Source organism: Nanorana parkeri, unplaced genomic scaffold (genome assembly GCF_000935625.1).
Source record: "Nanorana parkeri isolate BGI_ZX_2015 unplaced genomic scaffold, ASM93562v1 scaffold546, whole genome shotgun sequence".
NCBI lineage: Eukaryota > Metazoa > Chordata > Amphibia > Anura > Dicroglossidae > Nanorana > Nanorana parkeri.
This window is the reverse complement of record NW_017306814.1, coordinates 72,202-98,569: the sequence shown is the minus strand read 5'-3', so window position 1 is coordinate 98,569 and position 26,368 is coordinate 72,202. Positions and strand designations below refer to the sequence as shown.

General features: G+C 40.0%; 1 protein-coding gene across 1 annotated transcript in view; it reads right to left on the bottom strand.

The window, feature by feature from the left end:
• Positions 1 to 8,724: 8,724 nt before the first annotated feature.
• ASPH (aspartate beta-hydroxylase) overlaps positions 8,725 to 26,368 on the bottom strand; it is a 54,469-nt gene continuing 36,825 nt past the window's right edge. The window contains exons 9-13 of the mRNA XM_018561812.1: positions 25,033 to 25,170; positions 14,259 to 14,394; positions 12,791 to 12,882; positions 12,128 to 12,261; positions 8,725 to 9,011 (exon numbers count right to left, since the gene is read on the bottom strand). Of these exons, the coding sequence (XP_018417314.1) occupies positions 8,861 to 9,011; positions 12,128 to 12,261; positions 12,791 to 12,882; positions 14,259 to 14,394; positions 25,033 to 25,170 (651 nt within the window). The 3' untranslated portion in view covers positions 8,725 to 8,860. The remainder of the gene's footprint in view (positions 9,012 to 12,127; positions 12,262 to 12,790; positions 12,883 to 14,258; positions 14,395 to 25,032; positions 25,171 to 26,368) is intronic.

Sequence of the window (26,368 nt, the reverse complement as noted above, 5' to 3'; positions counted from 1 at the left end):
TTTCAGAAGCTGTTTTATACATTTGTTATTGAAGTTTATCTCCTAATACCAGTAATTACATTTGTGTGTATGTATTATAAACAGTATATTAACTCTGCAGTGATTTTTCTTTTGATTTTCTTCAGTAAGGCAGTTTTGTATCATAGTACAGATTACTATGCACTTCTGCCACCCCTGGCCAAAACTAACACTGTGTCTATGATTGACACTAGCACTGCTGTCATGTTTCTGCCCCATGTACGCCTTTGCTCATTGGCAATACACAGCCTATTGAATTTGTTACTGCAGCTGTTTGTCCTGGCTCCTTTGTATTACTATGCAGAGATGTCCTATGCAAATGGTATGCAAAGTTTATTGGGTGCAGTTTAATCGGTTTTCCTGTTCAGGCTACCAACTTTTCATTTGGTGCAGAATTTCCAGGAACAGAAGGAGCCTTGTCAGAAACAGTTTACTCTTAAACAAAAATACATTTATCTTGTAATGGCATAAAAAATTAAACGACTAAACAATGTTAAAATTAATGAAAATAAAATAAAATTAAATCCTGTTCTGCAGTCATTGATAATATATTACTTTGGCCAAGTCACTGAACAGAAGGAAGAGATAATGAAATTTTGATGTTTTTCCGCAAGCTGCTTTACAAGCCTCAGTACAGCTGTGATAAAATAGAACTTGACGATCCACTCCACAATTTCAGCGCTAAGATCCAAATGATTTCTATTTGAAAATTGAACAATCTTTTACACATGATGTCAAGTATAGGAAACTGTACGTATTTATTTCGCTAATGCAATATTTACCTCATGAAAAAGGACTGAACTGAATAAATCACTAGAATACCTAAACAACCTGGCATCAGTACACTAATTTAAAGTGACAATTAACTCAGGAGTTAAATCTTAAAAATGCATTCACGTACCTTAACTATTAACAAAAATTTATCTTATTTGTGTATCACTCGGCTGTAGATCCTCAAATCATCTCTGAATTGGTGCTAACACCGTCCTTCCTTCTGGAGGGTGGCTACTTTTGTTTCTCATGGGCCCCTGTGTGTGTTATAAAGAAGCCACCGCTCCAAGCTGACTCCCGTGATGGACTACAATCTCATGTTTAGTTTAATAATTTGAGCTTGGAGTGGTGGCTACTTTACAACACACAGAGGGACCCTAGGAACAAAAGTAGCCACCCTCCAGAAGGAAGGAGAGTGTCAGCACCAATTCAGAGATGATTAGAGGATCTACAGCTGAGTAATACACAAATAAGATACATTTTTGTTAATAGTCGAGGAACCTGAATGTATTTTTAAGGTTTAACTCCTGAGTTTAGGGTCACTTTAAGTTGCAGAAAAGGCTCAACCATTACTCATGCTAACAAAATTATAAGGACCATTACATTTAGTAAGCTATTCCTATCCTGACTTTATCCAGTAACTCTAAGCTAACCTCAGCCTATTCCAAGCAGGTCAAGGAACAGGTTCCCTTTATTTATCACCTGTACAGGAGCACACATGTACTTCCCCTACGATCCATTGAGCCACAAGGAGATAGGATGCCCTGTGTAAGCTCCGAGCGTTGCCCCATGACACCAAGCAACAGCACTTTCACATGGGAGGATGAGGAGTGAGTTACATGTTCTCCCATACCCAGAAGTAACAGGTAATTTTGCTCTCAGCTACTGAATGGCAACAGGGGAGCAAAGGGAAAAATATATGCTATTGGGGAAGCATGAGGTGAAGTAAACCTGTTAATTTGTCCTGCATGGGAAAATCACAGGTTTAATTTGACCTTAATCCCTAATCTATACCCCTAAACCAAACCTATAAATTGAATATAACCCATAAGAATACATTACAATGAAAAGCAGCATGATGGCACATTCCTGGCCAAAATGGCAGAACATTTGTGACTAAAAATTCTAAGTGCAAGTGATGCAACAAAATCTAGTCTAAGACTAAAGTGACATGAAAAACACTACTCCAGGGATAGGCAACCTTGACACTCCAGCTGTTGTGGAAATACAAGTCCCATCAGGCACTGCAAGACTCTATCAGCCACAGGCATGACTCCCACAGGCAGATGCATTATGGGATTTGAAGTTTCACCGCAGCTGGGGTGCCAAGGTTGCCTACCCCTGCACTACTCTAACCAAAGTGACAAAACAAAGACTAGGATGACATAGGAGAACATCTAAGAAAAACAGTCTAAAAACCAAAATTACACAACAAATATGATTTTAAGACCAAAGTGACGGGACAAAACCTCCGGTGACATAAGAAAAATTACTGTAAGTAAAAGTGAAACAACAAAACTAAAGTGACATGACAAAAACTAGTCTGAGACCAAAGTGATGTGACAGTATTTAGTCAACATAACTTTGACAGCAGCATTGTTATCAATCGTGCATAAAATGAAACTTTACCTTCTAAAACGCTATGTCTGGTGCAAACCCAAGACCTCTCATCACCCCAAGAACACCATCTTCACAGTGAAGCATGGTGCTGTGGGGATGTTTTTAATCGGCAGGGACTGGCAAACTGGTCTTGATGGACTGATGGGTGGCGCTAAATACAGGGAAATTCTTTAAGGGAAACCTGTTTCAGTCTGCCACAGGTTGAGACTGGGACAGAGGTTCACCTTCCAGCAGGACAATGACCCTAATCATATTGGTATAGCAACACTCCAGTGGTTTAAGGGGGGACATTTAAATGTCTTGGAATGGCCTAGTCAAAGCCCTGAGCTCAATCCAATTGAGAATCTGTGGCATGACTTAAAGATTGTTGTACACCAGCGAAACCCATCCAAACTGAAGGAGGTGGAGCAGTTTTTGAAGAATGGGCAAGAATCCCAGTGGCTAGATTTGCTAAGCTTACAGAGACGTACCCCAAGAGACTTGCAGCTGTAATTGCTGTGAAAGGTGGCTCTACAAAGTATTAACGGGGGGTGAATAGTTATGTACCCTCAAGTTTTCTGGGGTTTTTTTGTCTTGTTTCATGTTTGTATAACAATAAAAAATATTTTGCATCATCACGGCTTGTTCACACCTAATCCAGTGTGTTCCAGAACAGTTGGTTGCTGGAACACACTGGATCGCATAATTATAGCCTCCCTGCTTTCTGGGCAGGAGGGGGAGTAGTGGTGGTGCACTCAAGTCAATGGCACTGCAGGCATTGTTGTGCCATATGTTTTTTTGCGCAGGCGATCGCACTGAAAGCAGGGTCACTGTAATTATTCGATCCAATGTTTTCCAGCAACTAACCATTTACACTGTGCTGCCCTGACTGAAGTACTGCTTCAGACCTGTGTGAGATAATGCAGATAATGTATTTGCTCCCCATGGTTTGCCCCCAACCCCTGAAAAGACAGCATTTTAAGAGCAGGAGGAATTCGGTTTGAAAAGTCATCCTGTCTACACAAGTCCTTACTGTACATATAGAAGATTCCCTGTATGTACAATTCTTTCCCAGCAAGCAGTATTATTAGAAAGTGCAGGTGATGTCAATGGAAGAAGTATGAAAATAAATCAGTAAAAGGAATGATATATAAAGGAAATGGGTAATGTGGCAATTAACATATGGAAAGTGTGCTAAAACTGCAAACTAGGGATGCACCGATACCACTTTTTTAAGACCGAGTACGAGTACCGATACTTTTGATCAAGTACTCGCAGCTACCAATTACCGATACTTTTTCTTAAAGGGACAGGTCACATTTTTTCTAAAGCAATACAAACTAATGCTTTAAGGTCACTTTCTTAATATTATGATTCATGAGATGACGCCGGCTTCCCGGCCAATCAGAATGCCGGGCGCTGCGTCATTACACGGCGCCCGGCTTTGCTAGCTTCCTGACCAATCCGGAAGCCGGGCAGCGCGTCATTGCACGCTACCCGGCTTCCTGATTGGCCGGGAAGTCGGCGTCATGCTCTCTCATCACAAGTGACAGGAGAGCATGGAGCCGTTTCCTGGCTAATCAGAAAATCGGGCAGCGTGTAATGATGCGCTGCCCGCCTTCCTGATACAGGAAGTACTCGTGCTAGGTATCGGAGCATTTGGGTGAGTACGAGTACTCACCCAAATGCCTGGTATCGGTGCATCCCTACTGCAAACAATATTTAACTTTCAGACTCACACCATTGAAAAGGAATATTTGATGAGGCAGTCTGTTAGTATTTGATTCACAAGCAAATTAGGTAAGGGAGTTCTTAAAAAACAAAGCAAACAATAAAGCAATGACAATCACACTAGGGTGTATGTACTATGCCTGAGCACGTTTGACCTCCAAAGTCCAGTTCAAAGTTCAGTATATTTGACTAGTGTAATCTGGGGCTTCAACAACTAAATCGATAATAATCGATTATGAGAATAGTTGGCAAGTATTGAGAGAGAATTTTTTTTAATGCAACCATTCGATTAGTTGAAAAAATAATCGGGCAACTAATCGATTATGAAAATAATCATTAGCTGCAGCCCTAGTGTAATCACTCTGTACTTTGCCCTGGTCAGCTTAAAAGAGGTGACCTTGGGCATGATTCAGTTGGACTTCGGAACAGTATGCATATGTGTAATTGCTAACCATGCCTGAGCATGGAACTTGAACACTGGAGTAAATTAGAACCATTGGTGCCCACTCAGACCAGCGGGGGAGTGGGGAGGGGGAACAACCATGCTCAGGACCAGTACACAGCTACAACATGGTCCAAGACAAGGTACGTCCTTAGTTTAGCCCTTCTGGCATGGTTTCTAATTGGCTGCTCAGGTCAATAGAACTGCTATAAAAATTTGTAAAATTGGGATCCTGGTTCAGATTCAGCATAACCAGAGTGATTGTGGTAAAATAATTTTGCCACAGCCAAAATGGTATTAAAGCAGATACTCTCAAGTTCGCTCATGGAGCTGCTAGTTACTAATTTGGAGGGTTTTTTTTAGGGGGGAGGGGATATATTTATTATATTTTTAATATATTAACTTATTTATAAATGAATATATCATATCACGTTTTTTATATCTGTATTTTTTTATGTCTCTATTCCATTGTTATTTGTGTACTGTTGCCATTTGAAATTTTCTTTCTGTTAAAAAAAAAGAAGAATTAGGCTAATGAAGGAACTTTTGGCACAAGAACAGGACCAGGATGATATCAAGGATTATCCTTAACCCTCAGAAGACATTTAAAGCCCATCGTACCACCCAATTTTGCCTACCAAAACCACCTGAATATCTCCTTCCATATTAATACCAATTTATTTGATCAAAACGGTGACGTTTCACAGAAATCACCTGATTGTTGCAGAAATCTCAGAACTGTCAATTTCACTCATCCCTACTTCAGTCCCTTTTTCATGTTAACCCTATCTACTCTCTACATTTTGCAGTGGTCAACTAGCAACAATGTTTTGGATACTTTCTGAAAATGTATCCTTATTTCTTATTTTTTTTCCTTTTCTATTTTGGTTACTGACATTCCCTGTTGCATGAATATACTAGGTGCTACTTAGAATGTATTCACTATATAAACCCCCACTTATGAACTATTAATTAAACAGGGATCATGCAATCTGACAGCTGACACATAAAATAACCCAGTACTTGATATTTATTCGAAAATTGTAATTAGAAAGCACTGACATTATTGTGTATTACAGATCTCAAGCGGGCTTTCCATCATCTGGGTATTAATATGGTAAAAAATGTTTGCAAGAGTCATTAACTTTGATTTAAAGCTAAAAAAAAAAAAAAAGTGATGAAAGGACTCAAACTGACTAAATCTGAAACACCACTTCAAATGATATCAAATATCAATGTAATAAAGCAAACCTAAAAAGGCAATCTGCTTTAATAAAATCCAAATTTACCTAATTAAGCACCTAGAAAAATTAATTTTAACTATTACATAAATAGGCCCCATATCATGTGTGTGTTTGGGCTCATAGGCCCCATATCATGTGTGTGTTTGGGCTCAAAACCAAAAACTGGAATTGATCAAATGCATAATAACAGGGACAGCAATAACATGTAGTCATATGAAGAAGAAATACAATTGCATATGATACATTATGCTGGAATGCTTTGAGACATAATTTTCCCACATGGATTGACCACCACAGAGTCCAGACCTTAACTCCATTAAGAATCTGTGGGATGTGCTGGAGAAGACGTTACGCAGTGGATCTAATCCTAACTACAACAAAAATTAATCCAACTCTGGATTTAAATAAATGTCGTAACATTGCATAAGCTTATAGAAACGATGCCAAGGCGAATGAGTGCCGTAATCAAAGCTAAAGGCGGTTCAAAACAAATAGAGCGTGTGACTTTTTTTTGGCCAGGCAGTGTATAAAGTTCTTAAGAATAGGCACGGAAATTAATGACGCAGTGTGATGTGTACATTATACTCAACATCATATCCTTGTTATCCCACCTGGTTGGACACATTCACACATCGTGTCGGTCAGCACATCTATCTGTCTTTACTTTTGGAATGAGAAGCAAAGAGAGTGCTAAGAAAACAGGAGCAATTGCCCAGGGCAACTAATAAGATATCTTATTAAACTTGACTGGCTGCTCTGACACACTGCCCCATTTATTGCTCCTGTTTTCATTTCATCAGCCACTATGTGTCACCCTCACAGAAGTCCACGAAAAAAACTCTGATTCTCAAGGAACAAGGAGGCACAGGAGGAACAATGGATGTGCTTTATGTGCTCTTACACCCTGAAGTACAAGCTGCATGAGATTGCCAGTTAAGTTGGAAACTTTTTAAAAACTGTGAACTGGGTATCCCTTTTTCTTTGAAATGCATCTTTAAGGTAACCTTGCTTTCATAATTGACAGACAATTACATTAACAGCATCCAAAAGCCATATCAGGTGTTAGTATTGATGACTATAAGGTAGGTCAGTCCAAATATTAAATGCAATGATAATCACTGACCCTGGTAGTGCTTATAATCACATCCCAGAATTCTCTGAAGTTACATTTCAAAGTAACAAAAAATGCAAAAGAAGCTGGACAGCATGAGGCTGCAGAAATGTAAAAGCATCAAACGTGAAACATACTGCTGCAATGGCAGAAGTGAATTTTCGTAAATTACCTAGATATGTATGTCATTTTCTGCACGTATGGGTTAGGGGCAATATGACACAGGTTCAGACTCTGAGAACAAATATGGATAAAAGTTTACCCGACTTAGCACAGCGGCCCTGCTGTCACATAATGATTATTGTGTATGTCAGGTCAGTAAATCTATTTCCCAACAGTGTACAACTACAGTTCTCTCATGAGGAATTATTTTATGGAGAGTAGAATTGTCTAATTGGAATCTTATTGGAGGTTTCATTACATTAATTAGTATTAAATGCTCACATTTTTTTCAATAATGAATCCAAATCAAACAAACATACATTGCCCAGCAAAGCATTGCTTTACATTTTTGCCCAAACAATTACAATTATCATGTTTCTGAACAGCTGCTTCCAAGTCTCTCAGCTTCCCTGAACTTCCTGTCCAGTACAAGATCAATAGGGAATGAGCAGACTCCAGTAAGTGTTCATCTACTAGCTTGAAGGGAGGAGTGAGGAGAGGGGGCCAGGGGAGAGGGAAGTAGCTTGATTCGTTGTGTCTGTGTGTTTGTGGATAATGAAGAAATGTCCTGCTGCACTCCTTACCAGATATCCCAATATGATGCGAAGGATGCTTGTAGTGACTATGGATGGCACCATAAATAGCAATACTTGATAAGGATGTCACCAGCACACCAGACTAACGTTGAAATCCGTAAACGTCCATTTATTAAGCAAATGCTGTCACTCAGACAAGCGCTTTCGGGGCCACGCAGGGTCCCTTCATTAACCTCATCTCTGAGCCTGATGAAGAGACCCTACATGGCCCCAAAAGCGCTTGTCTGAGTGACAGCATTTGCTTAACACATGGACATTTACTGATTTCAACGTTACTCTGGTGTGTGTTTGTGGAGACACACACAGCTTACTAGCATACACACTCTGCTTGAGAAAGGAGTCACTCTAAAATAGGAAGTCAGGACCAGTACTTAGAGGACCAGCTGATTCTGCAGGAAACTAAAACTATTAACCATCAAGGAGCAGCATACATTGTAAGTGATTTCATCAGCATTGGAAATAGCTTTAAATCCTTTTGACTTTAATATCAATTTAAGCCAGAATAAAATGTAGGCTCAAAGTGACAGGCTGATTTCTTATTACAAGCATCTCCTTTGCACTCTAGCAGCAATTTCTCCATTGAAGATTCCAAATTTACAATATTACTGCCTTTGCAAAATGCAGAAAACTGAGCCTGGATACCACACTAGTCCTGAAGCCTAACAAGCTAGAAAAGAAGGCCATAAGCAGGGGTGGAGCCATTTCCAGCGAGGAGGTCTTCCGGCCGGATTGCCATACAGACATAATCAGCAGGCACTTCAAACAGCATCCACTCAATGCCAAAAGAACAGTTTTGAGTGTACTCAATGTCCATCTAGTGAAAACTTACAGTTCAGTTACAGGTTTGATCGTGTATAGGCAGTAGCAGCTGTAAAACAGGTTTTAAAAAGCAGGTTTAAAAAGTACAGTATTATAGCTCAATATTACAGGACAATTAATAGTGGTTTTTCATTCAGAAAAGTAGTATGAGTGAGCATGATCTCAATTCTCAATTGAACCTCAATTCAATGATGCTATTTTACACTGACAAATAAAAAATTGGTACAAAAATGATATTGTATGTACAAGAAATATATCAGGTATAACCATACTGTATATGTAGTAGTGAAATCAGTGTGTGTTTAGTGCTTTACAATTTCACTTTTCCTTCATCTGATTAGACTCTGTAAACCCATTCACTTCACATTTAAATGGCTGGCAGAGTCTTCCTTTGATGCTGTGTAAGCTCTGGGTGCCAAGCGTCCACAATAAATATCATCCGATAGGAGTCAGCATCTTGCCACACCTCGTGTTCAAAAGAGTCATCAAAAATCAGCACTCTGCCTTCCTCCCAGCTCCTGTAAAGTAACAACATTGTGTGAAGACATTTCCTTGACACTTGCTCAAACTATATGCTGCAGGAAAAACTTGGAGAGCTGATTATACTGTGTATATGTGTTTCTTTACACATCCTAGACACACCTTGGTGTGGTGGTTCCATTTAACAAGGAAAAACCATGATGTAACCATAGTAACCATATGTATACATATATATATATATATATACGCACACAGGATCTACACTGATCAACCACAACATTATGACCACTGAGAGATGAAGTGAATAACATTGATTATCTTGTACCTGGAAGTGTGTGGTATCTATGGGGCAGCAAGTGAACAAAAGTTTGTCCCAGAAGATGATGTGTTGGAAGCATGAAAATTGGGCAAGCTAAAGCATTTGAGCAACTTTGAAAAGGGCCAGATTTAGATGGCTAGACAACTGGGTCGGTGCAACTTCAAAACTGCAGCTCTTGTAGGCTGTTCCCAATCTGCAGTGGTCAGGACCTACTAAAAGTGATCTAAGGAAGAAAAACCGCTGAACCAGCAAGCAGGTCATGGGTGGCCAAATCTCATTGATGCACATGGGGAGTGAAGGCTGGCCCGTGTAGTCCGATCCAATAGAAGAGCTATTGTAGCTGAAATTGCGGAAAAAGATAATTTCGGTTCCAATAGAAAGGTGTCTGAACACACAGTGCATCACAGTTAGTTGTGTATGGGGCTGTGAGCAGCAAACCGGTCAGGGTGCCCATGCGGACCACTATCCACCGCCAAAAGCACCTACAATGGGCCCATAAGCATCAGAACTGAACCATGAAACAGTGGAAGAGGGTGGTCTGGTCTGATGAATTATGCTTTCTTTTACATTATGTGGATGGCCCGGTGTGCACACGTCACTTACCTGGGGAAAGGATGGCACCAGGATGCACTATGGGAAGAAGGCAAGCCTGCAGGGGTAGTGTGATGCTTTGAGAAATGTTCTGCTGGGAAACCTTGGGTCCTGCCATTTATGTTGATGTTACTTTGACACGTGTCACCTACCTAAACATTGATGCTGACCAAATACATCCCTTCATGGAAATGGTATTCCCTGATGGCAGGATAATGCACCCTGCCACACTGCAAAAATGGTTTGAGAATAGGAACAGAACAACAAGTTCAACGGGTTGACTTGGCTTCCAAATTCTCCCGATCTCAATCCAATCGAGCATCTGTGAGATGTGCTGGAAAAACAAGTCTGATCCATGGAGGTCCCACCTCATAACTAACAGGATATAAAGAATCTTCTACTGAGAGCTTGGTGTCAGATACCACAGCATACCTTCAGAGACCTAGTGGAGTCCATGCATCGGCGGGTCAGGGCTGTTTTGCCGACAAAAAGGGGACCTATTCAATATTAGGCGGGTCTTCATAATGTTATGGATGACCGGAGTGTATTCTATGTAATAAATTGCAGGAACCTTCAACCTTTTCCCACACAAGCAATCAATCAGCATGATGTATTGAGAACTATTTGAAAGTGTTAAAATCTCACAGGTCTAAATTGTGACACTGCCCTTAGAATGGAAGTTAAAATAATAAGGTAACTGTAATCATTTTCATTTCAGCCTCCTTCATTTATACATTAGCCCCTAAAATATCTTGAGGGGGAAGCAGACAGTTCTGACAATGAGGTAAAGACCTTGAGGTGTTGGATATCGTCTCCGTGGCACTGAGGAGCAATAATAATAAACCAAGCATGAGTAATGAGGGAAGAGGAGACCAAATGGTAGAAAACTGTCATTCATTTTTTGCTGCCTTGCACTGACAGAAATTCTACAAGCCACTATGATATATTAGGATATCTTAATGATATATTAAGATTTTCTAAAAACTGCAAAAGGAAATGTAAGAAACTGAAAACAAGGCAGAATATCATCAGCACAAGGTATAATACTACAAAACCTCAGCTTAATTGAAGGCTTAGAAGACAGCTTAGAAGCTACCAGAAATAATCACACATATACGAGTATGATGTTCCTTGCTACACTGCTGACACTGGACCTTGCCACACACCTGCAATGGAAAAACATCACAGCTATTCTAGTCAATGTGTCCTTTTAAAGAACAGGGCTCTTTTTTCCATCTTACTCTCAGTAAAAAAAAATTGTAAAAGGTAAGGAAAAAAAAAAGTAATTTGTGTCATTACCTATCATACATGCAAAAACAAAATACCTGCACGGCAAATAATTCACAGTTCTGCACTAGTTATAGGAAGACTCTTTAAATCTGCCAAAGTGGAAAAAAAACTGCAGAAATCATTCATGCAGTTCCTTGTGCTTCACAACTTACCGTGTGTAGCCTAGAACAGAGCTGTTCATCCTTTTTTCTGCTACAGTTCAATGTACATTTTTCTGGGTCCCTAACTCTGTTTTCCATTGCTAAATAAAAAAACTATTTGAGATATACGTGTGCCACCAATGGCTTACTTCAAAAAATCACCTTTATTGGTTTTGCATCAAAGCACCAAAAAACTAACATTTCAAGGACTCGCATGGGCCATTTAAAAAAGGGTCACTTATGCCTTCATAAAGGAGCCAAGAAAGATCTCGAAACTGTTTGTTGTTCTGTGATTTTGATGCAGATTCTAAAAAAAACATTATTTTTGATTGTGTGGCTGTGATTTAAGGTGCCCATACACTGTACGATTATGTACGATAATCGCAAAGTGTATGGAAGGCATGCGACCGTATCCACTGTACGGTCGCACGTCTTCCATCGAACAAGCAGGCTGGAAAACCCGCCGGGAATCGTACGATTCTCGGCGGGTTAGTGGCCTGCTGGTTCGACAACTGCTGAACGGCACACTGCCCGTTCAGCATTGCAGTCATCGCAAGCCCGCCCCTCATGGGGCGGGCTTGCGATGATCGCAAGTACGATCTGCCTGTCCAAGATGGGCAGATAGTACAAAAGTCTTGCGATGTTTGTAAGGTGTATGGCCACCTTACATATGTGAATCATAGACACAAACATTTATTTCACTATTTTCACTATGCCACAGTTTTTGAAATTTTCAAAGAGTTTTCAAATTAAAACCATTTACACACGTAAACCTACAAGTATTAGGCATGTGTATACAAAACTAAAATCTTACCTGGTGTCATTGGCACATCTTATTCTACAACCAGTCTTCGGTATAACCAATCCTAAGTGCATCCGCAGTCTGCAGTTTGTTGGCCCCGTGTGGGGCCACACATGAGTTCCAGGGTGCATGATTGAGTATTTGATCTAAGCAGAAAGATAAACGTTTAGTAAAAGTCATATCATACATATTTTTAATGACACCTTGTCTAGGATACAGCACTCTGTTATTTTCTAACATGACAACCAAATCTCTATATATAATTACATATGGGGGTCTGCAGTGGCCTTCTGTACAAATACTTAAATGGAATAAAACAGTTACTGAGAATTGTACCAATCATGCACTGCAAAGCACAGTACTAAACGTGCTACACCTGTATGTATCCTGTTAGCTCCAAAGCCTCCATAATACAACAGGGTGGTTTATATCAGTGCTAACATTCATTAAAATCTGGGCTCTAAAGGTTGACATGCCATTAGTCCTGAGTCCCAGTAGTCAAGTATACCAATATTCTAGAACACACCACATTTTGTGGTTCTAAATATAATGCACTGAAAACGTGGAACACTGGGGACCTCTAAAACACATTCTAGGATCCCAATTGGGGTCCTTTTGCTCCAGTGTTTGCACTTAAGGTTAAGAGAAAACAGCAGATGAACTGTTTCCATGTACCTGCCCCCTGCGACATCCAGTGGATTCAGGAAATCTTTCAAGAAAAGCACATGTCCTAGGTGCAGCTTTACAGGACTTTTCATTTTTCCGACCTAAAGAAAAGGCAAATGTTCAAGAATGAAATAATCTGTTCAGTCCCACATTACATGTTATATAGACTGTGTTCAATTCTGCAACATCCAGAATTACGTGAATATGTATTTATTATTATTACTATTATTATTTATGCCTACATTTAAGTAGGTCAGGATCAACATGCATCTTGATGTAGCCAATCTAAGAATTACATAGCCCTTTTTGTCAGTGGGTGAATGGAATACATAGGAAACCTGCATGAAAAACATAGCAAATCTGTCAAGTGAATAAAGTTGTCCAAGTGGTAGAAGATTTCAGCTTAGACATATTTCCATTTATTCTAGGGGACCCAGTATAAAATGTCAGTCTCCAGTGTGGAGCCTGTTAGCTATATTAGCAATATATAAATGCCCATTGTCCAAAGTGCGGTATAGTGCACATTTTCTGTCTGGAAAGTTGATAGTTAAATGCAGGGTGCCCTGGGCTTGTGGGTTTCTGGGGTCTCTGAAGACTAAAATGTGCAGTTAACTTTTGGTTGCTGTTTTAAATGTTGTCTTGTCACTTTATCAACTTTATCCAAATGACAGGCTATCACTGTTGTACAGTCTTTTTCCACCTTTAAAGTGACACTAAACTCAAGAGTTAAATCTTATAAATGCATTCAAGTACCTTAACTATGTATCTTATTTGTGTATCACTCAGCTGTAGATCCTTAAATCATCTCTGAATTGGTGCTGACACTGTTCTTCCTCCTAGAGGGTGGCTACTTTTGTTTCCCATGGTCCCTGCATGTGTTGTAAATCAGCCACCACTCCAAGCTCCTTCCCATGATGGACTACAATGTCATGTTTACTTTGCTAATTTGTATTTAGATTGTAGTCCATGACTGGAGTGATCTTGGACTGGTGACTACTTTACAACACACACAGGGACCATAGGGAACAAAAGTAGCCACCCTCCAGAAGGAAGGACAGTGTCAGCACCAATTCAGAGATGATTTGAGTATCTACAGCCGAGTGATACACAAATAAGATACATTTTTGTGACTAGGGTACTTGAATGTATTTTTAGATGCAGATTTAACTACTAAGTTTAGTGTCACTTTAAGATCTCCAATCTGAAGTTCCTGGCTGTGCTCCCACCCTTGTTTTTTTCCATATAGTGAAATAAATGTAGTTCTAGAACTGAGAGTGAGGCATAGTAGGTGGGTGGTTTTGGGAACATAAGCGGAAATATAATATATCCAGAAACTCAGAGAGCTAAAGGAAATCTGTAGGTGATCAAGCATGATAACATCCACTCATTTCTGAAATATCAGTTTTGAGTGTACCTAACATTATCATTTAGACATAAAAAAAAAATCTCTTCATAAGCATTTTTATTAGCTACTTACCTTGCTGCCACAATGTATATTGACTCCAGTCTCCCTTTTCTCTCAGATTTTCATCTTCGGGAACGAAAAAGCCTTTGGTTTCATCCATTACAGCAAGCCCCTCATCACGAATTATCTTCCAGTTGGCTTCCAAAGTCTTGAAAAAGGAAGAGCACAAAATCATTAATGCATAAGTCGGCTCACTGTTGATCACTATTTCACAAAATTAATAAGCATGCTGCTTCTTACTGCATAACAACTCTGCATGCTGGAATCATTATCTCAAACTAAAACGTGATTGGAATCCATATGCCTACATGGGCTTTTCAACGGGAAATTGTTCTTGCTCTTTGACTTTAAACAATACGTTAGCCATTATATTTTTCTAAACAAGGCAACACAGTGTTAGCACCTATCAAAACCAGATAACTAGCTTGGTATAATAAAACAATAGACATCAGGGTGTCTGCTGTGCTTTTAGATTTGTTCATTGGTATTCATAAAGGCATAATCTAAAGAGACATGCTATCATTTTAACTGCCTGGAAATATCGTAATTGCTGGAAGCTAAGGGAAGGAACACAGAGAACACATTTAGATTGAATTTTCTTATGAGAAAGGGACAACACACAAACGAGAATCAGTCGACTAATTAGCACAGCCAGTCTTATATTTCTCCATATGAATGTGGCCCACAAATTCACCTGAAATTGGTGACAGTATAGAAACACAAGTTACAACATAATATGTTTAGGTAGCTGTGCTATAGGTTTCATAGGCCAGCAAGCAACCCTCAGAAATTTCCATTAACTACTCTGATTGGTTTCCTGTAACCGGAGGCCCGGTTCACATTTGCACATTGCACTGTATGTGTGTTGAGCTTTTACATGCATTTTACATTTATGTATATTTAATAAGATACCAGTGAACTCTATGTAATGCATTTTCAAGAAAACCGCATCAAAGATGCAGTAAGCAGGACTTTTTTTAATTGCATCTGCACCATGCAGATTTCATTTATAAATTATTTGGTATAATTTATTTATACTATTTTTTAATTATTATTTATATTAAAAAAAAAATCTGCTCACCTATGGTCAGTAAAAAAAAAACTACTTATGAAGAAGTTTTGGCATCTAGAATTTACTAAGTAACTGTTTATAGGAACACCATTAGCCAATACAAAGACATCTGAGGCCACAGGCTCCCACTGATTAGATAAACTACACCCTCTCAGATATTAAATGCAGTGAGAAAATGGCTGCCTCCTGAGTACACAGAGATCCTCTGAAATAGCATACACCATGTTTTCTGTAATGACAGCCTGACAGAAGCTTTGTCTCCGAGGAACTAACAAGCTTGCTGCTGTGACAGTAATGTATGTCCCCAGAGCAGTTTTACACCTACGCTGAACTCAGGCTAACATTAATTATTTAAGAGATGCTCAATGAAAATGAAGTATTCTATACAGACCTCAAATACGACATCACATAAAATTTCAGTCTCCAGTCACCATAACTGCCACTTCTGAGAGCCATGTTACTGCTTCCCATGTAATGGAAAAAAATACATCTTTTTTGGCCCGTATCTTTTTTATATACTGCAGAAAGCCCCGACAGAGAAAGGCCGCGTACAAATGTCCTGATCCACACTGAGAATTTTTTTCAGGGTAAGTCTGAGAACATTCCCTTTGTTTCTATAGACAGACAAAATCTGTTGTGCACCAGATAATAGAAGCAGATAAAGACAAACAGAGATATTTATGTAGAGACGCTAAACCAACCTTTCTCAATCAGTGTGCTGGGGCAACCTGAGTGCCTTCTGGCTTCCTCAGGGGTGCCTCAAAATTTGCACACAGCATGAAAGCATGAAACCCTTCCATGGTGCAGGCAGGCCAGCCACCTGCACCATGGAAACAAATTCCGCCAATCCAGGGAGGGTGGGATCCATTAAGAAAAGGACAGAAGTTTGCCTCTGTCCAGGCCTGCTCTGCCCCCTGCCATGCTACTCCAGCTGTCCCTTCTTTTTTTTTTTTTTATAAATTCTTTATTTTATAAATTTTTTTTAAAGCTTACACCGTACATAGAGGACAGTGCAGGAAAATGAAAAGGGTATACATAATACAATCTGTACAAGTGTAAACCAGCACGGTCATTTCAAAACTGTCAAAAAACAAACAACTAGTTGTTTAGCCGTACAGGCACCTGAGGCTAAAAAAGGAAAAAGGGAAACAGCTTTCTAGCTCATGTGGTGGGTCCAAAGATGGGTAGTCCGGTGTTTATGCCGGCAGCGCTATCATTTGAGACGTCTGATGTAATTAACTGGCCCGTGCCTTATTGGTAGGTGCTCTCTTTATCGATTTCATAGAAGAGTTAAGGAAAATGAAGAGACAGCCAACATAGCACCCCGCTGGTTATATGCGGGCGATGATATAATGGAGAGCACACGTGTATACATAGTACCAACATTATGTGTTGGGTTATTAAATAAGTATTGGGGATAGTGAGGTAAGGAAGAGGCCAGGTGGTTTATTAATGGTTATCAATAATACCTAGGGTCTGTGTGGAAGAGTGGGGGAGGAAAAGAAACTGCAGGAGGGAAAGGAAGGAGGGAGGGAGGGAGCTAGGTCAAAGTACGGTATGTTAGTACCCCCCGTGTCCGTCATGATCTCAGTTGCTCTCCAAGGGTGAGATATTCAGGCGAACGCATAAATTCCATCCAGGGATGCCATGTATTAAAGAACAGAGTATAATTGTGGTTAATTGAGCTTGTGAGGTCTTCCATAAGGTAGATATCGTGGATGCGGCCTAAAACCTGTCTAATAAGCGGAGGTTCAGGTTTTTTCCAAAGGGCTGGTATACAGGCCCGGGCTGCATTGACTATGTGTCTGGTAAGGGAGCAGGAATAGACATGCATCGATATATTGTTGTGGTGCAAAAGGAAGAAGGCAGGGTCTCGAGGAACCGGGGCATCGGTAATTTTTTGCGCAAGAGCGTGCACCTTGTTCCAAAATTGCTCAAGGGCCGGGCAAGACCAGAACATATGGAGCATGCCTGCCGAGGACTGTTGGCACCGCCAGCACTGGTCTGGTGAGTCCGAGAATAGTGAGTGGAGGGCTTGTGGCGTCCGGTACCATCTGGTCACTATTTTGTAGCCTAATTCTTGGTACCTGTTGCTAATTGAGGAACGGTGAGAGAGAGACAGTAATTTAGTTGCGGCTTCTGTTGGTATAGCGATCTGGAGTTCCTCCTCCCATCTTGACAGGAACCATAGTGGGGATTGGACCGACTGTTCAATCAATTGCGTGTAGCAGAAGGAGAGGACATGTCGTGGAGGGTCAGTTTGGGTACAGAGTTGTTCGAATGGAGTGAGCGGTCTTTTTCGATTATACACCGGTGGAATGGTAGAGAGGAAGTGGGTTAGGCGCATGGGAGACCAGAAGTCGAGAGGTCCATATTCTGGTTGAGTATGGAGGGCATGAAAGGAGGGCCACTCCGTGCTCTTCAAAAGATGCATGGCTTTATGGATACCCAATCCTCTCAAAGTCGAGTATGTGTGGTGTCCTATACCTGGGAGAAAAGAGGGGTTATCGAGTATGGGGAAAAGAGGAGAAGGGATATAGGAGAGGGATCCCTTGGCGAAGAACATACTTGCTAGTTTTAATGTGGGTCCAATGGTGGGGTGCGAGCGTATTTGAGGAGTTGGTGGTTCTATACTCCAAGGTAAGTTAGCCAGTGGTACTCCAACAAGGGATTGTTCTATCTCGATCCAAAGTTTAGATGGAGAGTGGTGGTTCCAATCGACTATACGGGCTAAGTGAGTGGCAGTATAGTATTGGTATACATCTGGGAGCGACATCCCCCCTGAATGCTTAGGTCTCCGCAAAATATCGTAACTCAGTCTCGGTGGTTTACGGACCCAGACAAATTCCGTAAAAAACGCTTGTATACTTCGAAAAAAGGATAGGGGGATGTATATTGGAAGTGCTTGGAGAGGGTATAGTAGGTGTGGTAGGATAGATTGTTTTAGGATATTGCTGCGTCCCGTCCAAGAGAAATAATTTTTGGCCCATGTGACTAAGTCTGAATTTATATGTGAGAGTAATGGGGGGAAATTCAAAATGAACGTATGCGAAGGGTCTTTGGGAAGGAGTATACCTAAGTACTTGATGGTGTTAGGTGCCCATTTGAAAGAAAAGTTTTCAAGAACTCTATGTAATGACATGCCCGTAAGAGATATATGGAGGGCCTCTGATTTAGTGTTTATTCGGAAGTTTGAGAGGGTTCCGTAGCTCCAGCTGTCCCTTCTGATGGGATGGCAAGACTCTAATGTGAAGGAGGGACTGGGGACTCTGATATGAAGGGGGCTTTTGCATAGGGTCCCCCCTTAATATCTATACCAGACCCCTATCTCTGATAAGAATCTGGTTTAGGTTTTGGAGGGGCAGCACATCATTTATACATTTTAGAATGGGGTGCCTCAAGATTTTGGATACTTTTAAGGAGTGCTGTGACTGAAAGAAAATGCTGCTCTAGACTTATTGCATGTATGTCATTAAACTTTTTTCAAAGTAAAACTAAAGGCTCCTGAATAACAGTCTACACAAATACCAAAGCCAGTTACTATTTTATGCAAAAGTCTCATAAACAAAAAAACTTCCTTTTCCTTCCCTGACACAGCTAAACTCTCTTTCATTTGTGCTTCACATGCTCCCCCTCCCATACACTGCAGATTACAGTGGGAGGGTTTCAGCAACAGAAGCAATGCTGGCAATTCGGGAAAGCAGTGTGCACTGTCACCATGTTGGAGGACAATGACCGCTTTTTAGGACATGGGAGCTTGAAATCCCACTAGAAAGATGTCTTGCAATGGGCTGGAGTGCATCTTCTGCAGAATTTATAGCTCCCAGCTCCTCCTGGAGGCATGGTAATGTTACCTGTACATCCTGGAAGTGTAGGAAGCCAGGGTCGAGGTAAGACTAATCTGTGCAACCTCCCTCTCTATGTACTAGAGATGGTGGAGCTGGGAACATGGGAAGACTTTCACTGCATATTCAAGGTTTAGGTTCACAGGCATTCCAAAAATAATAAGACTGGCAACCACAGGAACTTGTCAAGCAGGGCAGTACAATGCATAGGATAAAAATGAAAAAATCTCAGTAGGTACTGTGTCCCCTGAATGTCTTAAATGAAACTCATAAGCACTGAATGGAGTGTATCTCTAAAACAGAACATAAATTCTCATGCGTCTGGCTGGCCCCATAGCAGGGGCCAGCCAGACGCATGAGAATGTCATTGCCCTTGGGAGTACAAAGAGAACTAATGTGGGTAGTGATGACAGCCTTTTGATAAACAGTTTACACAGTATTACATACTTAAAAATAACCCAACACCAACACACACATATAGAAAAAACACAGGGCTGACTTGCCTTCAAAGGGGAGGCAGTCAAGGGTTCAACAAAGATCGGGACGGACCAAATTTGAAAAATCATATAAAAAACAGCTTTATTCGTGCATAACCAAGCACCATTCAAACTTAAGAAGACATAAATAAAATCATGAAAGTTCACTGACTATAAGTCTATTTTGTTCTAGGCGGTTGTTATAGACCCTAAAAAAAGTTTTAACACCTTTATTCCAGTCCTTAGAATGATTCCTCTTTAGATTACAGATTCTCCTTTGTGTTGTTTTAACTGACCTAAAAAAGGTATCAAAAAAGTTGTTCTTACAGGATAGATTGTATCCCCATTGTGTTGGTATTTTAGTCAATGATAACACAGAAAAAGTAATAAGATGGTTTGGATTATTTCACTAGCCCTTCCGTATATACTTAGTGATAGATACATTTCTCAGAGGAACACGGCTTCATATATCTCTTCGTGTGACCTCTAGTTCTCACTTTTCTGGTGTTCTCTTGTTTTCCGTTCTATCAATACATCATACTTATATAACGTCATTATTTATTCTTTCCCACATTTTAGTTTAGAGAATTAACTTAGCTTAGAAGATGCTTCAAAAATAGGAACAGAGGAAAACCAGAAAATGATAAAGAAACGTTCCGTTGTTTTAACTCACATATCCTTTGAGGAGATATCTTCTTATTCTTGTCTAGGAGAACCTTGTGATCGGTTTTTCCTCCTTGCTGTAAAGTCAGTGTTTGCCTCGGCCGAGGGTGTATATGAAAGACAAGTATGTGACCCAAATCGAAAACAAACTTGACCCAAATTTTTTTAGATTTCACCCAAATCTAAAACAAACACCTTGCTCCTCAAATCCAGACCTTTAACACGCTCCAACATCCCTTCCTTCGGACGCTCTCAACATATCCTTACTGATAAAGAAAGTACCGACTCTTTTGGATCTGACAAAAGATATCACATACTTGTCTTTCATATACACCCTCGGCCGAGGCAAACACGGACTTTACAGCAAGGAGGAAAAACCGATCACAAGGTTCTCCTAGACAAGAATAAGAAGATATCTCCTCAAAGGATATGTGAGTTAAAACAACTGAACTTTTCTTTATCATTTTCTGGTTTTCATCTGTTCCTATTTTTGAAGCATCTTCTAAACTAAGTTAATTCTCTAAACTAAAATGTGGGAAAGAATAAATAATGACGTTATATAAGTATGATGTATTGATAGAACGGAAAACAACAGAACACCAGAAAAGTGAGAACTAGAGGTCACACGAAGAGATATATGAAGTTGTGTTCCTCTCAGAAATGTATCTATCACTAAGGATATACGGAAGGGCTAGTGAAACAATCCAAACCATCTTATTACTTTTTCTGTGTTATCATTGACTAAAATACCAACACAATGGGGATACAATCTATCCTTTTAAGAACAACTTTTTTGATACCTTTTTTAGGCCAGTTAAAACAACACAAAGGAGAATCTGTAATCTAAAGAGGAATCATTCTAAAGGACTGGAATAAAGGTGTTAAAACTTTTTTTAGGGTCTATAACAACCGCCTAGAACAAAATAGACTTATAGTCAGTGAACTTTCATGATTTTATTTATGTCTTCTTAAGTTTGAATGGTGCTTGGTTATGCACGAATAAAGCTGTTTTTTATATGATTTTTCAAATTTGGTCCGTCCCAATCCCTTGACTGCCTCCCCTTTGAAGGCAGTCAGCCCTGTGTTTTTTCTATACGCTATTAATTGGTTACCGATACGGTTGACGGACTAGATCCCATATATACAAGGGTAATCTGGTAAAAGCGGATCTCCAGGAGTAAAGCAACCCAAGTTTTTTACCAACACACACATAACCCATAAACTGATGAGCAGGTCTTCACAGCCACTATTAAGATTCAGGCACCCCTACCAGACAGTGCAGTTAAGCAATGCAGCCTGGTCCAGGTCCTGCCCCAGCCTGTAATTGGACAGTGAATGAGCAAGTACTCTGGGGTGGTCATCATACTGCTATTCCCTCCTGTAAACATGTTTATACCATGAGTAACAACCCTGTTGAAAGCACTATAGCCCTGACTGGCTCAGAGTGCTGCTGTGCAGGTAGTTAAAGAATGCTAATATCGAGATATCAGTACTTATGTTAGTTGCATGCAAAAATGCATTTAATGACTTTTTAAAATCAACATTCACACATTTCAAAGGATTCAATAACATTACTTGGGGAATGCAGTAGTATATGAGCAGACCGCACTATCCAGAGAACTCCAATGCTTCAGACTTTATTGCAAATCCAGTGTAACGGTGGATAAAGGTGTATAAAACAGCAAATACTAGCACTGCACACCCCCAACCAGCTACGACCTCTCACATGTTTCACATGTATACACCTTTATCCACTGTTATATTGGATTTGATGTGAATTTCAATAAAGTCTGAAGTACTGGAATTCTCTGGATAGTGCAGTCTGTTCGTATACTACTACATTCCAAGGTGGAGACGCACCTATTAGACCAGCACCGGGGGAGTCCTGGTGGTGGCTAAGGAATTGGAGCGGTGATATTTCCTTTGGCTCTACATTACTTAGGGGAAGTATTAAAACGTCTCTATGGTTTTTACTGCTATCCAGGGCTCTTGTAGAGATATTCACTCACTTAGGCCCGGTTCACACCTGGCCGTTTTGTAGCGCGTTCCTACGCTCTGCAAAACGCTCAAACACCGAAATCCCATTATTTCCTATGGGTGTGGTTCACACCTGGGCGTATTACAGGCCTTATGAACACGCTACAAAATGCCCTACGACCAAAGAAGTACAGGAGCATCTTTGGGGCGTTTTGCCGTGCGTTGCCATTGGTATTCCCGAGTGTGGATCGGGGTTAACAAAGCGGTAACCCCGAGCCACACTCGGGAATATTATATATACAGCAAATCATTTCTTTAAAGTTTTGCCTGAGCTGTTATAGTCTCTATGTTTCCGAACAGCTGGTTCCAACTCTCTCAGCTTGGCTTCCCTGAACTTCTTTTCCATAGATAAAATATGTGTGATGTCTATGCCACTATCATCTAGTCTGTCTAGAAGAAGCTTCAGAAATCAACTGTCAATGAGCCATGTGCAAGAAGAAATGAGGAGAAAAAAGAAAAATAAATAATTCAAGCAGAGATTTGTATATGTTTGAAGAGAAAAAAAAACCCTCTGTTTCAAGTCAAGCTAGCTCCAATTGTCTTCCTTAAGTTTTACAATGATAAATTTGCTTGCAGGATCAACTAGACCTCAATTTGCTTATGTGATTTTTAGTTTCATGTAGAGCTCTTCCAACTCTTGCCCATGAAGTGAACAAAAATTGAAAGTGAAACATAAGACATTAGTATAGGCACTATAAGGTGCTTGTACTTATGAAAATGACTTTACAAATGCCATTAGGAGTACTCTTTAAGCCCCCTCCCTTCCGGTTTCCAAGCTGTTATTGTACTCAAAAGCTGGGCACCTTTTAAACTGGTCTAAAATAGAACCAATCTTAACTTCATTCGAAAATATAACGGACTAAATGAAAGGGAAAATCTGATTGGTTGCTATTGATATAAAAGTGTTTTTCTTTTTTTTTTTTTAAACACATTTAGCTCATAAGGCCTGTAGAAGCTCTATAGTAGTCTATTTTTAGAACCCTAATATTAGATGATAAATAAGCAGCCTTTAGCATGGAGGAGAGCTAAGGGTTTGAAAGATCTCAAACACAAAAACAAGGAGTACTTTGCAGAATCTCATTAGAAAGTGTAGCCAGGTAAATAATATATTGAAAGTTAGTACAGTGTGTCTAATACACCATGTCCTACCAGCAGTATATAATGAGAGAATAGTACGGACGCCACTTTGTGTCTTCTAATCAATGTGTTGAATATATATAATCATTATTCACAGGCAATGTTTCTGAGTGATAAATGCGCATTTTAATAGTATTTGAAGTGGCAATCGAGGATACAAGAAAAAAGTATGGCTTCCGCATTATTCTCCAGCTGGTTTCACATTGAATCACAGAACAATAGGGCTCTGATTACAAAATTCTAATTTCTTGCATGAATGAACTCTGTAGTTTAGACTCGGGTAGACTGCAGCCCTCCAGCCAATGGAGAAATGCAGGTTTCAGCTTGCCCTACTAGGGTGCAGCTGGAAAAGCATATAATGACTTGGAGTTCCTCAGCAGAGACGTGGCAACAGGTGTTATAGCTTTTAAATGAAGCTTATATCTAAGGCTGTGATCATCTAGCCATTGTGGAATGGAGACTCTGCAAAGAGTTGTACCAATGAGCTGTGCACCTCATCTCTGCAAATGCAATGACCTCACAACAGAAGCCAGTAAGTGCCAAAATATTAAAGACTAATTCCAACGAAAATAAATCTCTTTTAAGTGGAGTAGGACAAGAGTTGGAGTTGGTAGATGGAAAGCTCACGTGAGTTGGTGATCAGAGCAACTCAGCCAATCATAACCACATGAGATTTGATTCTCCACTCACAACGGAAATTAAGAGAAAATATATTTTATGTATAAAGTATAAATTATAGCACCCAGCAAAAAGGAATATAAAATAAAATACAAAAATCGAACATTTATTAGACATGCAAATATGTGCAGCACAACAATTATAACTGCTTGGTGCGCTAGCATAGTACATATTATCTGATCTGTTTTATAATGGCCAAATAATATGTAATGCACTATGCTATCGCACCAACCCAGTATCACTGTTGCTTTATATATATTTTGTGTTTTTGTCCTGTGTTTTTTATAAATGTCCTATTTTTGTACATTGTTTCATATTGATATATTGCTGGGTGCTATGATTAAAAAGTCCCTTTATTCTGTATAAAAAATATATATTTTTGCTATATAAATATGGGATGAGAGCACTCTAGGAGGTTAAGCATCTTTACCCACCCATATACCATGTTTCAGTAACTGGAATATAGTGAAGAAATGGTGGAAAATCAGACCCTTGTTCAATTCAGATGAGTTATTGAAAACAGAATATCAAACCCATAGAAAAGACAAAACCAAGACTGTTCCCTGTGTTTTCCTGTGTGGACTAACACTCACAGAGTAAGTAAACCAAAAAACTAAATTTCACAGATTGCAGCATACCAGCAGTTAAATGTGGTGGCTGCATTAAGTTTCCTTTTTCAGGTATGTTTTCCTGGTAATCCTGCGAATTACACACTTCCTGCCCCTTCATGTCTACACCTATTTCTCCACTGTATCTATAGACGGTGTCCTGGGTGTTACATAGGCTGAACTTCACTCTCCTTTCTTCTCCTGCTGCAGTGGTCTTCACTTCACAGTCCATGCTGGGGCATATTAACCTGATTTGCAATGAATGCTTACCCTCACTAGATCCGTGTAGCCAGTTTCCTTTGCAGTCCACCATGGTTGGGCTTTCAGTCCATTTACATTGTACAAAGATCGCTGCCAAACTGAGGCAAAATGTCCCTTCTTGTAGCCGGCCTCATACCACGTGTATGCCTGGAAAATACAATCACTCCATTCATGACAGGGATTTGAATACATCATTATATTGCAAAAGGTACTTTTATTCAAGTTCTTCCTTCCTCGAGGTTTAAACGGACCGCCAGCCACCCAATATTTACAGAATGAAAATCTTAAATTGCATTTTACATCACCCTCTGTAACTTTGATCTCAGTTCCACAAATCTGCACACATACTCTGCTCTGGAGAAGCAACCTGTTATGCACTGTTTTGCCACATGCTTGAATGCGCATATTGCGCCCCGACCAGGGGACCAACCCCCCTCCCCCCTGTACCCCTACGTCTCTTGTCCCCCCTTTTACCTTGGATATCGTATGTAATGTGATTGTCTTAATGTATGCTTACTGTATTGTATGTGTGTTTTTTGTTATATTTTGAAAATCTTTAATAAACATTTAATATGAAATACTCTGCTCTGATCTATTTGCACATCTGTACACCCTAAGATATATACTGTACATACCATGTTTCCCCAAAAATAAGACACTGTCTTATATTCTTTTTGGCTAAAAAAAAAACACTAGGTCTTATTTTCGGGGTAGGTCTTTTTTTTTTATGTACAACAAGTCAAAGTTAATGCAAATCCAAAATGGCAAAGTTAATAGGGTGATCAGGGCAATCAGGGGTGCCATACCTTTCCAAGAGCAATTTGGTAACCAGAAAAAGCGAAGCGCACTTTCACTATAGATTCCTCACAGGCGGAGTGCATTTGGTATCACTCCGCCTGTGACAGGAGTCGGCGCTATAAAGTAAACATCAGCTCATGCAGCTCTGCTCCCTGTCCTGCCGCCTCGCTTCCTCTAGTGCTGGCTTCATTGGCACCGCTGATTCTCTGCCGTGGCTCTTCAGGTTCCCCCTTACACCACCACCAGCCCTGGCAATGGTCACAACTAGGTCTTATTTTCGGGGTAGGTCTTATATTTTAGCAATTCCCAAAAATAGTACTAGGTCTTATTTTCGGGGGAAAATCTTATTTTCAGGGAAACAGGGTATTATTCTCTCCACACCCCAATATATACTGTATATACACTGAGTGGCCAGATTATTATGACCACCTGACGTTTGTAGGCAAATTAGCTATAATTAGCTATAATTTCACGCTGAAGTTGCTAGAGGGCCAGACCATTATAAATAGGGAAGCAGGTTGTTTACCACGACAGTACAAGTGATTTT